General features: G+C 39.7%; 1 protein-coding gene across 3 annotated transcripts in view; it reads left to right on the forward strand.

Moving 5' to 3' along the window:
- The first annotated feature begins 3,913 nt into the window (after positions 1-3,913).
- Positions 3,914-17,066, forward strand: part of MSRB3 (methionine sulfoxide reductase B3) — a 164,848-nt gene continuing 151,695 nt past the window's right edge. The window contains exon 1 of one of the 3 annotated variants that reach the window (XM_012661575.1): positions 3,914-4,098. Coding sequence is in view for 1 of the 3 variants with exons in the window: in XM_012661573.1 (XP_012517027.1) it covers positions 4,008-4,098 (91 nt within the window). In the remaining 2 variants the exon portion in view is untranslated. The remainder of the gene's footprint in view (positions 4,099-17,066) is intronic. The other 2 variants (XM_012661573.1, XM_012661574.1) reach the window with 2 other exon arrangements.

A 17,066-nucleotide genomic window follows, 5' to 3' on the forward strand; every position in this document is an offset into this window, starting at 1 on the left:
AGGGATGGCTTCGACTGTGTCAAATAAAAAATTCCATCATCTGAGATGCATTTTACCATAAAAAGAAGGATAATGCTCACTTTAATTCAGCCTTCCTTCTCTGTTTAGTTCTGTCTGATTTCCCCTTAGAGCTCTTATTTTAATGCGTTTGGTGACTAGGGCCTGGAAGGGTGTTATGGCAGTGGAAATTCTTTTTCAGAATCTGAGAGAAAAATTCAAGTGTCTCCCTAGCCAATCAGTAATGACTTTGTGTCTCATGTTGTTGAGAACAGTTCTTCCCAACTCTATTCCCACCACAGCACACTGAGGCAGGAGGTATGCTCCACCAGTATAAAACAATGTTCTCAGCAGGGGTGACAGTGGTAACACTTTAATTCCCAGGATAGGGAAGCAGAATTTTGGGAGTTTAGATTGAGTGTAGTTTGAAAAATCTTCCTCTGGAGAGTCTGTTACATCCCCCTAAGGGGTATTACTCTCACTCTCCAATTAAGCATTCATTGGTTTAGAAAGATGGCACTTGATACATGTTCATTGCATTTATGTACTTACTTAGGGTTACCCTCCCAGGCTGGGGGCTTTTGAACAGCATCTAGTCCTAATATTTGCAGTCTCCCCTGTGTAGTTGTTGGCATCCGTCCACGATGTTCCTTGGAGTACGTGGAGTGGGGGCTGTCCCAAGGCTTTGTGCAGTAGGTGAGGGGATTTTATTAAAATGCTGAGAATAGCATGTCAGAGACATTACAGCTTGGGTGCCTATCATGCTTATATACTCTTTTTGAAAGAGGCTGCAAGCAACACAGGTAAAAGGTAGCAACACAGTCTGTTTCTTTAGCATATGTGGCCATGTTCTGTGGCATGTGACCTTTCCATCTTAGCCACAGATGAAGAACTAGGAGAGGGCACCTGGCTCAGGAGTGGGCCAATCTATATGTTGCTCAGTGGCTTATGAGAAAGACTCACACAAAACTGGTGATAGAATCAGATACCCTCCCTCTTCCCCAAGGCATTTGATTATGAGATATATGGGGACAGTTGGCAACTGGTTGTGGGAGCAGAAGCGGAAAGACAGGCAGAGAGACAAAGAGCTGTGGTTGTGCAACTTGAATTATGCATTGCTGTGTTCTGAAGACATTTCATGGGGAGTTGGAGCCGTGGTGTGCTAGAGCTGGCTGTGTGCATCTCTTCCCAACTCTGCCTTCAGAGACTTCTGGTTGGTGGCAGTATTTACGCCATATAAATTGGTTAATGCTACAGATCAGGTCCCTTCCCACCTTCAGTCCAGATCTGGCTGTTAAATGTTTACCAGCATACCACTGGGTTGGAGGAGGGATGGTATAGGAAGCAGGGGAAGCAGTTGCCTCTGCTGGATCCTTTGCCTTAAAGTAAAAAAAACAATGTTTCAAGTAATATGTTAACATTATTGTTATTAAGACTATAATAAAAAAGACATTAGACAATATCTGTAAGCATTGTGAAATATCTAACGAAAATATCAGTGGTTAAACTACAAAACTCATAGGAATGTGGTCAGAGGGTGGTACCTTTCTTGTTCCCCCAGCTATGAAAGGCACAGGCCCCTCCCTCCATGGCCACAAAGGATGATGTGACAAGCCGGTTAAGCCTTTGGTCTTATTTCCACACGTATTCTTTACCTCTGCTACTGCAGGTAACCTGAGTGCAGACCAGTTGCTTGTAAAACTGCAGGAGCTCAATGAATATAGTTTTTGAATGTCACTCTTTTTTTTTTTTAAATCTAGAGATAATAAGACAGATTAGTATGCTAAAAAGTGTATGTGCACTTTGGAATGAGGTTTTAATTCCAATACTACTTCACCCCTTTCTGGTAGCAAAATATTTCTTATCTATGCCTCAGTTTCCTTAGCTGTAAAATAGGGATACACGTAATAAACTCAGAGATATTTGTGAGGATTAAATGAAATACCAGGTGTAGAACATTTAGCACAGTGTCTAGCACTTACTGTATGCTCAGTAACTTGAGTTCTTTTCTTCTCTGCTTAGCATACTTATTTAAGCCTTTAGAATAACTGTTGGTGTTGCTGATAGTGAAGTCATCAAAGTTGATGCAATTAACTCTCCATTTATATTAACATGAGTTAGGTTGTAATGACATTGTATTCTTTATAATTTTACATTTTTTGTACTTAAGATCATTCAACTAAAATATTTTAAATATAACCATAATTATTAATATTACAATTCTTTGAGACATGCTTTTCTCTACACTTAGGGAACTCCTACATTCCAGTCTACAAATGGTTGTGCTTATTTTATTTTTGTTTTTAAACAAACATTTGGACTATGGGCAAAGAACTTTGCTGGGTGTTGTGGGGGAAGTAAGAAAAACAGATGCTTATGTAATACAAGGTTAAATATATGAAAACAAGGAAATAGAATACTGAAGTTTCCTGAGTATTTCCTTCCAACTACCTAGGTGTCAGGTACCTTTATTTGTCATTTAAATCCCTCACTGTATTAAAATTTACTTACCATTGGTTCATCCAGGTCATCTACGCTTAGTTCCATTCATCACTGCCAGTACGTAAGGGTGAAATCTGCCCATTTTCCAGGTGTAATTCATGGGATGTGATGTTTTCCAATACCAGATGTTTTGAGCGTAGCTACTTGCAATGGACTGATTTTTGGCTCACGGGCCTTAATATTTTGCCAGCATTGAATTTATTTTGAAATAAGGTTTCTGATTTTCAAATACAGCATTTTCAAACAAACAGTGTGATGTAAAAATTACCATCACTTTAGTTCATGTTAGAAAAATCCACATTCTAAATCTGTTTGACATTTACCCCTTAAGTATTTTGCATCAATAAATCATTTCTGTACGCATCTTAAAATGTTCATAAGTAATTACATAACATCTTACATCTCCAGGACCTGTCCCATTAGTTTGAGAAAATAAATATATTATAGCAATTAAGACACAATTATGTTGTCTTGAAAAGCTAAGGGTCATTTGGACTTGATTACCTTAGTTGTCAGTGCCAAAGAAAAGTCAGGCAACTACAGGCTGGGGCTTGTAATTAAACATCTGGAACTGACAGTTTGCTCATCAGAGGTAGCACCTTTTGAATAAATTTCAACATTGCACTTTAGACAAGGTACAATAAATACAAAACAAGCGTGGTGGGCGGGGGACGAGGGGGGAGGATGACTAGAGGTTGGAGGTGGAGAAAAAGACCAGTGTAAAGTTCAGCATTTAGCTGGTGTGAAAAACTATCGTTCCATCAGCCTGCCTTGACTCCATATATGGTGTTCAAATGTAAGTTCGGGAAGAGCCCCACTGCAATTTTGGCTAAGAAAGCACACACACACCCCTCTGGGGTAGAGGACCCACTAACCGGGAATGCAGGCGGGTGGTTTTACGGATTAGAACGCTGCTCGGTATGTACAGGATGGCCCGCCTGCATAAGTGGCAGTGCGGCTCCTGCCTCGCTGTCCTACACTTACAGAAGCATTTGTCAGAACTTGTATCCCCTCATTACCAAAGCTCCGAGCCCCCGACATTTCTTCCCACAGGTCCCTGGCTCGCTGTCCGGTCTGTTCGTGGTGGTTTCTCCCTCTCCCACTCCTTCAGGGGTCTCAGGTGGAGCCTGCGAGGTGGGTGCTCGGCTCCGCTCTTGGCCCCCGACGTTGGAAAGGGATGCCGCCTGGCAGAGGGAGTCCACGTCCCGGTCGCGCTCGGCGGCTGGCGACCGGCGGCCTTGGGGCGGCTGTGCAGGAGGAGGAGGAGGCAGAGAGGAGGAGGACGAGGAGGAGGAAGGAGTTGGCGGCCGCCGAGGCCCGGGCAGCGGGCCCCAACCGCGGCCGGCGCGCTCCGCGGTCCTCCCTCGCTCGTCTCCTATGCTCATATTTGGACTCGGCTGCCCGTGCCCAGGAATTTCCCGTCATGCCTCCCGCCGCCCCGTCCGTCGCCCGGAGCCGGGAGGGAGGGAGGGAGGCTCGGACAGCGGCGGCGGCTCCCTGGCCTTTCCATGAGCCCGCGGCGGACCCTCCCGCGCCCCCTCTCGCTCTGCCTCTGCCTCTGCCTGGCCACGGCCGCGGCTCGCGGCGCCGCGCAGTCCGGTAAGTTCGGGCTCAGCTCCCCGCCTCGCCTCACGCCTCCCGCCCGACCCTGCCAAGTTAGGGTGTGACCCCGAGCCCGATTCCCCGGAGACCGCCTGCGCCCCCCGGCCTCCGGCGGGGACACCCGCTTCCCAAGCCGAGAACGGGAGCAGGAGGGCTGCGCCCCGCGCGGGCGCTGAGGGGCCGAGTGGAAGGAGGTCAGGGCTGCCCCCCGCACGCCCCCGCCGACAGGAGGCGTCTGGCCGCCTCTCTGACACCTTATCCCGTCCCTGGAGCGAACCTGAGCCCGCGGGAGCCTCTCGCCCCGCGGGGCCCCCGAGGGCGGGATCTGGCGGGGCAGCCGGAGAGAGGCAGGGGAGGGGGCGCAGGCCCCGGCTCGGGAGGGTGCGGGCCCGCGGCAGGGACCACCGGAGCCCCCGGCTCAGCGCGAGTCGGCCCCGCCAGGGTTGCCGCCCGGATAACGGGCCCCGGGTGTGGGAATTCGCGGCCCGGCTCGCTCCGCCCGCTGCGCGTGTCTGAGGGGACCGGGCGCGGGGGCGTCGGGCGGGGGCAGCGCGGGGCGCGGCGGGCGGCGAGGAGGGGCGCACCTAGCTGAGCGCGCTCGCCCAGCCCGCCCTCCGCGTCGCCCGCTCCGCCGACCAGGCTCCGCGGGCCCGGCTGGAATTTCATAGGCCAGAATCGAACAGAACCCCCAGTTTGCCAGGTACCAGTTTTGTTTTTTGTTTTTAAGCGGAAGAAAGCATCTAAGTCAATTTTTTAAAGTTTTACACTGGACTTTTTCAAGTCAAAGTATATGAATGAAAAATGCTGTTCTTGCTATATTTGGTTTAGGGTTGTAAGTTATCAAGTGTGCTAATTCTGAAGTCATAACAGTGAGATTTTTAAAGACAGTTTTCTTTGAATCGTGGGAAATATTAGAGAGGATTTTTTTGGTGTGGGTATTATTATTAAAAAGCAGTTATTTGGAGGTACAAATTTAGAGTTTAAAGTAAATGTGAAATTGCATGAAGTTTTACATTGGTGATGAGTAGTCATCAAAACTTCTTGGTTCTTAATGTTATATGGAATGGAAGAACAGAAATTATAATTCCTTAGAGCTGAATTACTTAGGAGATTTTAGCTTGCTTTTGTTTTTGCCACCAATAGACTAAACTGTCAAAATAAGATATGGCTAACTAGGGCTTATAAATTAGTTGAAAGCTGACTTTGTTAAACATAGATTATATTCAGTATTCTCTGGTTTATCTCTTCATATCAGCATTGGTGGCAAAAATGATTTTAAAGGAGTTTTTGTTTGTAAAAAATCTTCAGGGCTCATATAGTTGTCAGTTCTGATTAATAGTAAATATTTAACTTTATCAAATGTGCAGTTTAAAAATAGTAATTTAAGCAATGGTATCAGTTTCATGTTTGTTTCTGAATAATATTGTTTTTCAAAAAGAATTACTTTTTATAGATTCATATTTTAGAAGTAACTTTCCTGGTACTTCTTGGAAACACAACAGGTTCTAACTTCACATTTTATCAATGGATTTCTAAAAAATACCATGCTGGATGATAAAGAATGGATTGTGTTGTCAGGAAATAAATGTATGCTTTTTCTGTCTTTTTTTTGCCTCAGTGATGTGTTGACTTACCTAATACTTGTGGTGAAACAGTCCTTGAAGACCAAAATCCACTGTACTGTGGCTCCTTGCCAATAATTTTGAACACCAAGTTTATATTTGGACCATTTAAACATGTATTCTTTTAATTTCGGTCCCAGCCGATACATCAGTCTAATTTCTGGTGACTTTTATTAGGGTCCTACATGAATGTCTGGACTTTTTTAAAATATTAAAATAAGTAGTTCTTTGCTATTTAGAATTTTGTCACAGTGCCTTAAACTGCCTGTCTGCCAAGGTTGCAGCATCCAGCGTCATTTAGATTTTGAATCAACACACTGGTTTTTGCTTTTAAAGGTGCTTGTTCCAATGTTTTTTTTTTTTTTTTTTTTGCTTTCCATCCTAATTTGTCCTCTTGTTCCAATGTTTTAACTAAAATGTTAACCCATTAAGTCAGAAATCCTTACTGTTTTGCTGAAGTCAAGTAATAAGTATATCCAAAAACTGTCCCAACAGTAGGATTAATCAGATATTATAATACATTTGCCATTTATTAATTAAAAATAGATTTTAAACCAACAAAGAGCAACTTTAGGAAATGATGCTTTTTGTTTCTATCATAGTCTGGTCACAATCCCTTTGATTTTATCTGCACTGTATAATTTATTGTGGTTAGGGATTTGGTTGATGAATTTGGTTCCTATATTTAGCTTCTTTCTTTGTAAAATTAGAAAGCTGGGTATCGTTTCCATGTCCCTTTTAACTCCAAGATCCTATAGTTTTGTTTTTGTTTATATAACCCTGTAGCCACCCATTATATCTGGTTCAAACTTATGATTGTCAACCTCTGACTTGCTATACATGTTAAACTGGTCTGCCTGTAGTCAGATCTGATGGGTGTGGATCCAGCTTAGGGGAGCTTGGATCTGCCTCAGGATCATCTTGATACCCAGCACATGCCTGCAGATGTACATACCTGGGCAGAGTTCCATAATGTTAAGCTTCTGTTACTTTCTCTTCCTCATTTAATTGCAGAAAGTGCTGGTTATGCCATAGGGTAAATGCCTAACTACCTTCGGGAATGGTTAAGCTCAGGCCCTAGGACAGTTTGATACTCAGTTTTGGTATTTGGGTCAGGGTTAGGGGCATCACCAGAGAGCACTCAAACTATCCTGTGGTTGGTAAGGTTGTGTTTAGTTTCCAGATGAAACTTCTTATATTGGGTTATCACTTACTGATCCTATGTCAGAGAAGACTGAATTGGATCTACCTATATGATTTATCAGAATTAAATTGGATTTAGATAGGAGGGCAATCAGTTATTTAATTTGCCCGTTAGTTAACATTTCTTATTGCTGCACAGATATCTCAAGGCTTTACCTTAATGTTCTATATTTTCTCCTTCGTGGGCATGGTGAATTTTCCTTTTAAGATGCTCGGCATAATCCCTAATCCCTGTTTATATATTTGTCTCTATATTATATCAAAGTCATATTTATGGCTTTTAAAGAAATACAAATACAGAGAAAAGTATAGAAAACATAGATCAGTAATGAATCAATGAGTTGACTTTATGGAAGATTTTGGTTATTGCCTCATTTAAGCTTCTGTTGCAAGTAACAGAAATGAACTTGAAGTAGTTTTAGCAAAAAGGAAGAAAGGAATTTGTTGGAAAACCACTGGAAGCCAAATGCAGACAGACCTTATTAGGGCCTGAGATCAGGGACTGGAAAACCTGGAACATTCCCTGACTCTAGTATTTGCCTTTCTTTGATTCGCTGTTCTCTTTTTGCTGACCTTTTTTATTTTCCTTTTCATGGTTGAACGTGGCTACTCAGCAGCTTCTGAGTATTTTTGTGTCTTTTTATAAGGAGAGACTAAATTATTGAGTCTTGATCCTAAATTCCTGAGAGGAGCAACCTAATAGACACAGTTTAGGTCACATGGTTGATCTAGATTTTTCTCTCAGGTCTCTTCTAATTCTAGAGTTGTCTGGAGTATGTGGTATATCCATTTAGATGGTTTGATTTTGCATTTTTTACATTTTGTCTTATGGGGTTATTTGTCCTTAAAATGTATATTTGCTCTTGATGGCAGTGTGCTTGCGGAAGTGCATGACACCCTCAGTGGGATTCTAGGATGTTGGAGCAGTTCCTGTTGCTGCAGGAATGCTGACGAGGAAGCCTATGGAAAATAAACTGAGTACACACATTTGGGAATTATAACGCTTGAGGTCCAACTGAGTTGTGAAAATTTTCTCTGATAACTAATTCATTCTACAGATAATCATCTGCATATTTTCAGGAATTCACTTAATAAAATGCTGAGCTCAAATAGCTCTTTCGGGTAAGTTCATTAAAACTATGTAAGTGATAGAAATGTTCATACTAGTTTAGGGACCAAGAATTCATCAGTTATTTTCCTATTTCTCATATGTCTAGCATTTTCTACCTCTATCTTTCTTTGAGGCTGTTCCTGTTTTCTGGAACTCTTTTCTGAGAACAGGTTGAAGTCCTTAAAGCCTCTGTCAGATGGTAGTTTGTGAAGTCTTCCTCATGTCATAGAATTTGGAATTTCCTTGTGTTTCTAAGGCATTTTGAACCTTCGTTGGGGCATGACTTTGACCATCTTGTGTTCTATTTAAGTCCATATATATTCATCTTCTTCACTGGACTATAAATTCCAGTAGGCCAGTGAATCACCTAGAAGAATTCTTACAGGCTCTTAGTACCCATGGTCCCAGGTATAATAAGTCTGATTTTTTCAAATATTCTGAAACTTTTCTGGTGTCCTGCTTGCTGCTTTTTTCTTTTGAAATTGGAGCTCAATCACACTGCTTACTTTGCTTGTCTATTTCCTCCATTTTACTGGCTTTTCTATGAACATTCTGATTTCTCATATGAAGATCAAATATATATTTAATTGAATGATAGGATGTTTTCCTGTAAACTGAAATGGCATGGGGAAGGAGAGTATAGCAGGCTCATGTGGAAGGGAATCAGCTTTTGTTGAGCACCCAATATTTACCAGTTCAGATAGATAGAACAGGTATAGGAAAAAAAATGAGCATGTATAAAGAGGAATAGTGAGATGATAAAGTATAAAGATGGAAAATTAGGTTTGGCCTACAACGTGGAAGGATTTTAATGTTAGGCTAGAGAATTCTGGATTGGGTTAGCAAGCTATGAGATTGAAGGTTTTTGATCCTTGAAATATCACAATCAGAGTTGAGTTATAGGTTATATTATCTAATAGTACAGAAAATGAATTGAATTTGGGAAAGAAACCACAGGACTAATGAAAAAGTGTTGTGAGAGTTTTTGTTAAAGAATGAAGACCCGAACTAGGGTAGTAGTAATGCAGTAGAAGTGTTGGTGAAGTACATTGGACAGAAATAAACAATTTTACATTGGGAAAGAAAGAGAAGAATAAAAAGTGACCATAAGATGTTAAGCTTGGACAATTGACAAAATGTGAACTCAGAGCCGGGGTGTGTGGAGGGGTGCGTAAAATAAGTTTTGTTTTATATCTCTTACATTTGAGGTGCTAACAGGACTTTTCATGTGGAAATGTGTAGTAGAATCAGAAGTGTGAGACTGGGCCTTGTCAGAAGAGATCAGGGCTGGAAATAAAACATGTATGAGTTAGGAGGGTTAAAAATAAAGGGAGGAAGAGTGCATTTTTTAGCTGGAATAAAGGGAGGGGTATAGGAAAAGCATCACAAAGAAGCTAGAATTTGATCTGGCTTTGAAAGATGCCCAGTTGGTATATGGCATTCTGTTCATCAGCTTTCCTGTTTAGGGGACATCACATTTACTGCCTGGACAGATAATACATGGGAAACACTGAACAAAGGGTACTGTATCCAGAATGACCTTTCTAAACTGCAAAATTGTTGCTGCTACTTCCTTGCTTAACCCACTTTCAGTGGCTTCTCATCTTTCTTAAGATAAAGGACTAACTCCTTAAATGTCTTCATCATCACTAATGTTAGCTTTGAACACACATTCTCACACTCCTCCTTGTTCCTCCCTCTTCTCCAAGAACGGACAGGATGTGAAGAAGATGTGATTTCCACCAGATGGAGTACTGTTTGTACTTTTTTTGGTCCTTTATGAAAAGTACTTTTTTTATTGCCATGGTCAGGTTCTTATCCATAAAATAATTGTTGCTAACCTCCCAATCTAGAATAAAAAAAATTATGATAAATTACATCCCTCCCTCTTTTTTACAGAATGCCGTGCTTGCCTTATCTCTTCAAGGTTCCTGTACACTTGAGTTGGTCACCCTGGCCTCTGACACTTAGCCGTGGTAGCCTGGAGCAGCATCGTCACCTAGCATCTCATGATTGGGTTACCCAGCTGTGTGCTGGTGTGGAAATTCAGCCAGGTTATTGATATCTGGCTTCCTGAAGGAAAGCTGAGGGAGTTTAATTTATGAGAGAGTTTTATTTACACAGATTTTAGAGGTTTTTAAAACATGGAGATGACTGCAGGTGAAATAGAAAAAGAATGCTGCTATAGGACGTGTTTTCTCAGTGTGTAGCTTCCAGATCAGCAGTATATCCTGAATCTAGATTTCTAAAAATAGTACATTTTCATAACATTTGTCTATAGTGACACATTTATGTACAATATACAGTATTAAGAGTAATTTTTAACTCTTTAAAAATAATGAGGACCTTTCCTTTTGCTAGTAGTTGTGTTTTTAGTATCTGTTGATTGAGATAATACGTAATAACACATAAAAATGTGTTATTGATTGAGAAAATACATAATACCACATAAAAAAGCCCCTATGAAACATTGGAATGACTTTTTGTAAATATAAAAGCATTCTTATATATCTGGAAGGTTACACATATGTGGAAATTATGACTTATAGAATCTACAGACAACACTTGATTTATTGCTTTGTGGTTACTCTCAAGGAAGTTCTGGTCTAAACTTGGAGCAGCTCATTGCCCTCTCACTTTAGAATGTGGGGGAGACTTTTGTTTGAAAATTTGAGCCATAACTGAAATTTTGGAATGACAGAAAAACTCGGCATGCTTTTACAACAGCAATTGCCTGTTTTCTGCCAGACTTTATACTGGACTGTTAAACAGTGTCAGGGATTAAAAGTTAAATACACTGTATATACTTTTTAAAAATTAAGTTTTTAGATATATGAGCATCATTCTTAGGGCTATGAAATTTATTAGATGATTTGCATATAAGTACATACCTATAGCAGTCTCTGTTATGGCCATAACATAACTGTCTTCTGTTACTATAAATTTTACAGTGAATACTTATGGTTTATTGGGTCAGTTATTGTATTTGAAGACAAAAAAATTTTTCAGTACATATGTTAAACTTAAGGCATTGTTGAAAATAAGCCTGTGGTACATGGTAGAGTCTATAAAAAAAATCGGGACAGCCCTTGTGTAAATCAGAGAGTCAGAAAGCCCTAAATTTTGTTTGTTCTTTCATTTGTCTTTTGTTTTTATTGTGTTTGGTTGTTAGAGAATTTGGGTTTGGTTGGGGTTCAGGGAGAATTATAGTGCCTATTATAGGTGGATATTTATTTTATCTTAGATTAGTGGTATGTAACTAAGGAAAGGTAGGGCCATATCTCCCTATACACAGTCCAGGAGATTAGATAGGGTAATGGGTGAGAGGCCACAAGTGGTCTTGGAGCTCTGGTCTCATGGTAATTGAGAGCAGAAAAAGAAAAAGTGCACTGTATTTTGTGTTTCTGATTTCTTGGGGTGCGAACATGCCTTCCAGTCTGACCGCCTTAGGGGCCCAGGAAGAAGATGGGTTGAGGGCAGAGGATGTTTACCTATGTGCAGACCCACTTGAAAAATTACAAGCCAATTTGCATATTTGCATCTTTGTGTATATGTTCATGTTGCAAGGGAGTCAGTGTAGTGCTATGAAAAGAACATTAGATTGTGAATTTGAAGACTGAATTTTCCTAGCCCTGTTTTTGCCTGTCATTTAAGCTTCTAGTGCCTCAGTTTTCATATCTGCAAGATGAATAAATTGGGCTAGGTAATACCTTATATTACTTTTGTTTTAAGATTCTGTAATTTATGGGTTGTCTAAAAGTCTCCAAGTAGCTTCCATAATTTTTAATGTAAATAACATGATTAAAAAATTATACAAAATTATGTCTTCCCTTTTTATGTTTTGTTCTAGTTGGCTATTTTGTGGAACGAAGTATAAATATTACTCTGTATCTGAGATCTTATATTTGAACTTTTTAGCCTAGTATGCCCAGTAATTTGATCTTTCAGCAAGGTTATATAACCTTTTAAAGATTTAGCATTTATTTAAAGTATAGGTTATAATGTATTAGAAGCATTATATTGAATATCTCATCTGAAGTAATGGCATTAAACACTAGAAATTATGCCTGTTTTTCTAAATGTACAGCTAGAAATTAATTATTTATGTTTGAGAATATATCTCAGATGGGAAAAGTCCTCTTATAACAGGATATACTACCAGTGGAATTTGTCTCCGATCATCCTATCGATATATTTAACTTTTAAAATTAGTTAATCTTGGTCTTACCATTTAAAAAAAATCTTCACCATGAGCTTTAAAGAAAAAAAAAAATCTTTGCTAATTTGACAGGCTAAAAAAGTATCTTTTCTTGCCTTTAAAATTTACTAGTAAGTTTTTGCCCTTTTGATTATGAAATATTTTACACATACAGAAAAAATATAAAATGCCTATATAAGGTATAAAGAATAATTTTTTAAAAATTTGGGTCCCCCCATCCAGTTTCAGAAGTGGAATTTTAAAGCAGCGTGGGTGACCTTCACCAGTCACACCTTCCCTCTGCTTAGAGGTACCCACAGTCTTGCATTTTGTGATTAGCATTTAATACAAAAACTGTGACTGATAAACTCTTGCTTTCTTTATAGTTTTACTGTAGATGTATCTCTACATATTATAATATTCAATTTTGCATGTGTTGGGACTTTATATAAATGGTATCAACTGCAAGTGTATCTTCTGTGACTTGTTTTTTTTCCCCACAAAATTATGTTTGTGTCATCTATATTGGTGTATGTAACCCATCTTTTAAAAATTAGCATTTCTTTTATTATCTATATGTTTTTCTACTTTTTAATTTATTTATGCTCCTTGCACATTTATCCATTAGGATTCTTATGTTTCCCTGTGGAGTCAAATCTTTGTATTTTCTTCTATTGCTTTTAAGCTTTATCATCTTTATATCAAATAATAATAGCAATGTCAGTGATAGTAATAGCATATATGCACATACAGATGTTACTATGTACTAGGCACTATTTTAAATATTTACTTATTTGTTTTTGGTGTGGAAGCCTGGGATAAGTGTTTGTTATTTACATATGTTTAACTCACTTAATGCTCATGACAGTTTTATCAAGAAAGTATGGTATCATTACGATACAGCATATATTAAGATTAGGGACTGAGGCACAGAGGTCTTCAATAATTTGTATGACTATGATTTATTCTAGGCAGTCTGGCTCCAGAATCTATGTTCTTAATCATTACACTATTTTGGCTCCTGTGTAGTCTTTTCTTTCAGTTATGCTTTTTCCCATTTAAGTTTTTAAGACACTAAAGCATTTCTGTGACATTCAAGAGAATGTCCCTAGTATGATGTTCAAATGGATTTTCCTGTACATCACCATTTGCCGAAAGTCATGCGGTAGTTTAATTCGCTTTATGGTTAGACCATGATTTTATTACACAGGCTTTTAAAAAAATTCTCTGGGATTTATTATTGATTTTCTTTTTCCTAATTAGAAGGAAAAATATGCCTTCTTCATTATCCTTCTAAAATCTTTTCAGTTTTTTTACTTTTGGTCTGTGGCTTGGAATTGATTCCACTGATTTTCTGTGCTAGTTTGGACCAGTTTCTTCAGATTTGTGCAATGACTTCCTCTTTTGAAAAATATTTGTATGACCTTAGATGAATCACTTAATCTTCCTGAGCCCTGGATTTCCAAATAAGTTGAATCTGTTAAGTAATAATTATTTTATTAATCAGACATTTATAATTGTAGTCAGAACTTCCTTTTGGTGTGAAATAACCAAGGGAGATCATGAGAGGAAATAATTAAATAAAAGCAAGTTCTCAACAGTGATTGGAAACTACTGGTTTTACCCAAACCCCTAAAATTATATAAGAGGAAACTTTGGCATTGAGAGATAAAATCCCTTTGTGCCATAACTTTGTCGGACAGCTTTAATTTTTTCCTAAAGTAGCTAATTGATTATATTTTTTTCTTATGTTCTGTGACTTTTTGATGTCTTCAGGTTTTCCCAAGCTCTTGGATAATTTCCTAATATCCCTTGTTTAAACATGCCTGAATTTCTCTCATCTTAAAAAACAAACAAAAAGCCTACTCAAACCCACCCACTCTGTGATCAAGCTGTTTCACAAGTTGCTTACATCCTTGCTGTCTCTCTGTTTGCCATCCATCAGAAATGTGGGTATGTATTGAACCCTCTTACATGTCAAGGCACTACCTTGTCTAATCTCGGGATGTAGTATGAAGCAGAAAGACACAGGCCTTATTCTCAGGAGCTTTCCTTCTCTGTTTGGAACCATCATGGCATGCTGTGTAGAAAGAGCAAGAAGACTATTCTGTGACAGGAGCTAGAGAGAGCATGGTTAGAGTTGAGGGCAAAGAGAAGGGCCAGATTATATGGGGATTTTAGATCATTATGAATTTAGATATTATTCTGTGTGGTGGAAGCCATTAGGGGATTTTAGGTGGACTGTGGCAAGATCTGATTTGCATTTTAAAATAATCACTTTGGTTATTGTGTGGAGAATGGATTGTAGGGGCCAAGAGTGGGAAGCAAGTAAACCATATAGAGCCATTTTGGTGGTTCAGATAGGAGTTGATGATGGTCTGGACCAGGTGATGGCAGAACTGAGACCTTGCTGATGTATTGGATATAGGGTCTAAGGAAAAGGGAAGAAACATCCACACCATTCCATTGAAACTGCTTTGGTTGAAGCCACTAATGGTGTCTATATCATTAAACCCAGTGGACTCAATTTCATCCCTATCTTCCTGACTTCAGGGTATTTGATACGCTGACCACTCACTTCTTCTAGAAGTAGTCTTTTCTCTTGGTTTGTAACTCTGTTATTGTTAGATATGTGATCTTAGGCAAGTTAATTAAGTTGTCTGTGCCTTGGTTTCTTTACTTGTAGAATGGAAATAATATTGTACCTACCACATAGGTTGTTAAAATCATTAAAGGCGAAACTATATGTGAAATACTTAGCACAGCGTCTTTCCCAGAGTTAATTCACAGTGTTAACTAGCAACAACATCATCATTATCATCATCATAGTCATCATCATCATTGTCATTCTGGGCCAACACTTTCCTTCTCTGGCCACTACTCCTTAGTCTTCTTTGTTACTTCTCTCTCCTTCAGCTCACCTCTAAATGTTGAAGTTCCTCAGGGCTCTGATGTTTTTCTTTTCTCACTTAATACATTTTCTTAGACAATCTTATTTACTCCGCGGCTTCAGTTTTATCTATATATAGCCAACTCTCTCCAATCTACCCATCGGTCCAGTTCTTTTTCCTATGTATCATCTCCGCTTGGATGACTATGTCTTAGGCACCTTAAGCATGTCAAAAGCTGAACTTTTTTTTTTTTTTTTTACTTGAACTTAGGCTCATTCGCTAGCTTAGTAAATGTTACTATCATTTGCCCAGTTGCTTGAGCCATATTGGAGTCTTCCTAATTTTTTTAAATCTGTCTCATCCTCTACATCTAGATCTTTGCCTAGATTTCTTCAGTAGCCTCCTAATTAGTTTTACTGCCTTTGTCCTATGTCACTCCCACCCATTTTTCACCTTTAAGTCAGGATATTCTATCTAAATTTGCAGATCTGAGCATGTTGCTCTTCTTCACTTAATTCCCTTTCTTCCTAGGATAAAATTCCAAGTTCCTTTAATGGCTTCCAAGATTTGCATCTGTCGTCATTTCTCCTTCTGCTCCTCACTGACACCTTCCAGCACACTGCTCTTCTTTCGTAATCTTCAGTGAGCTACACTGACTTTTATCTCAGGGCTATTGGTCGTCTTTTTCTTTGTCTGGAACACTTCTTTTATCATTCATAATCTGAGCAACAGTCATAGCATTTAGTTTTTGTTTGTTTGTTTGTTTGTTTATTTATTTGAGACAAGGTCTCACTCTCTCACCCAGGCTGGATTGCTGGCATGATCACAGCTTACTGCAACCTCTCACTCCTGGGCCTAAGTGAGCCTCCCAAGTAGCTGGGACTACAGGCCTGTACCACCACAACCAGCTAATTTTTAAAATTTATTATAGAGTCTGGATCTCGCTATGTTACCCAGGATAGTGTTGAACTCCTGACCTCAACAACCCTCCCAAAGTGCTAGGATTACAGGTGTGAGCCACTGTGCCCAGCCTATTCTTAGTTTAAATATTACTTCCTCTGGGAAGGCTTTCTCGTGCCCCCACAAGCTAGATCACATCCCTCTGTTATGTAGGATCTTCCCTCTCTGCCGCTATGCTATCTTTATTGCACTTGTTAAAAATGTCTTTCATTTTCACTCATACGTAAGCTTCATGGTGGCAGGGATCATGGCATCTTATTTCTCACTTTGTCCCTAGCTTTTGTTTGTTAAATAGAGTGAGGAATGAATGCAGCATGGACTTGTACAGTTTGGGGAATTGAGAGGCCTTCCAGCTGAGCTGGTGTGTATTTGTCTTAATCTTTCAGGGTGACAAAGCGGGGCACAGAAAAGTTGAGGTTTACCGTAGGTTTGCTAGAGAAGGGGGAAGCAGCATCAGAGCTGAGGGTGGCTCTAGCAAGGGGAGGTATTGTCTTGGGGTTGAAGTTTCTTTTCTGCAATTGGAGTGCTATCCAGAATTACCAGGTTAGTGCCCCCAGTATTTCCTGGGTTTGGCTGTCTTTTTCAAAAGTTAGCATGGCAGTGCTTTCCAAATCCTTGAAAGCTAGGCATGAGAACACAGAACTCCTGTTTCCTGTGGCTTTAGGTGTCAGAAGTGTTCGTCAGAGTTACCTGCTGGATCCAGATATATTCTGTGCTGGTTATGCAGCTCTCCAGACCTCGTGGCCTATCTGCTGTCTGGCCTTTCTTCCTTCTGCTTAGGCTCCCGGTGGGAATCTGCTGAATTCTCTCTCCTTAGCTTGCAGGAACAATGCACGTGAGATGAGTTGGGAGTTGACCTTCAATACATTCTCTCTACACTATATCTAGCAGCAGTTTTTTAAAGTGGGTTTATTCTTTTTTAGTTTCCAGTGCTGATGTAGGTTTTCCCCTATTTTTATATTCTATTCACCATTTTTTTT

The sequence above is a fragment of the Propithecus coquereli genome, unplaced genomic scaffold (assembly GCF_000956105.1).
Source record: "Propithecus coquereli isolate 6110/MARCELLA unplaced genomic scaffold, Pcoq_1.0 Scaffold72, whole genome shotgun sequence".
Taxonomy (NCBI): Eukaryota; Metazoa; Chordata; class Mammalia; order Primates; family Indriidae; genus Propithecus; species Propithecus coquereli.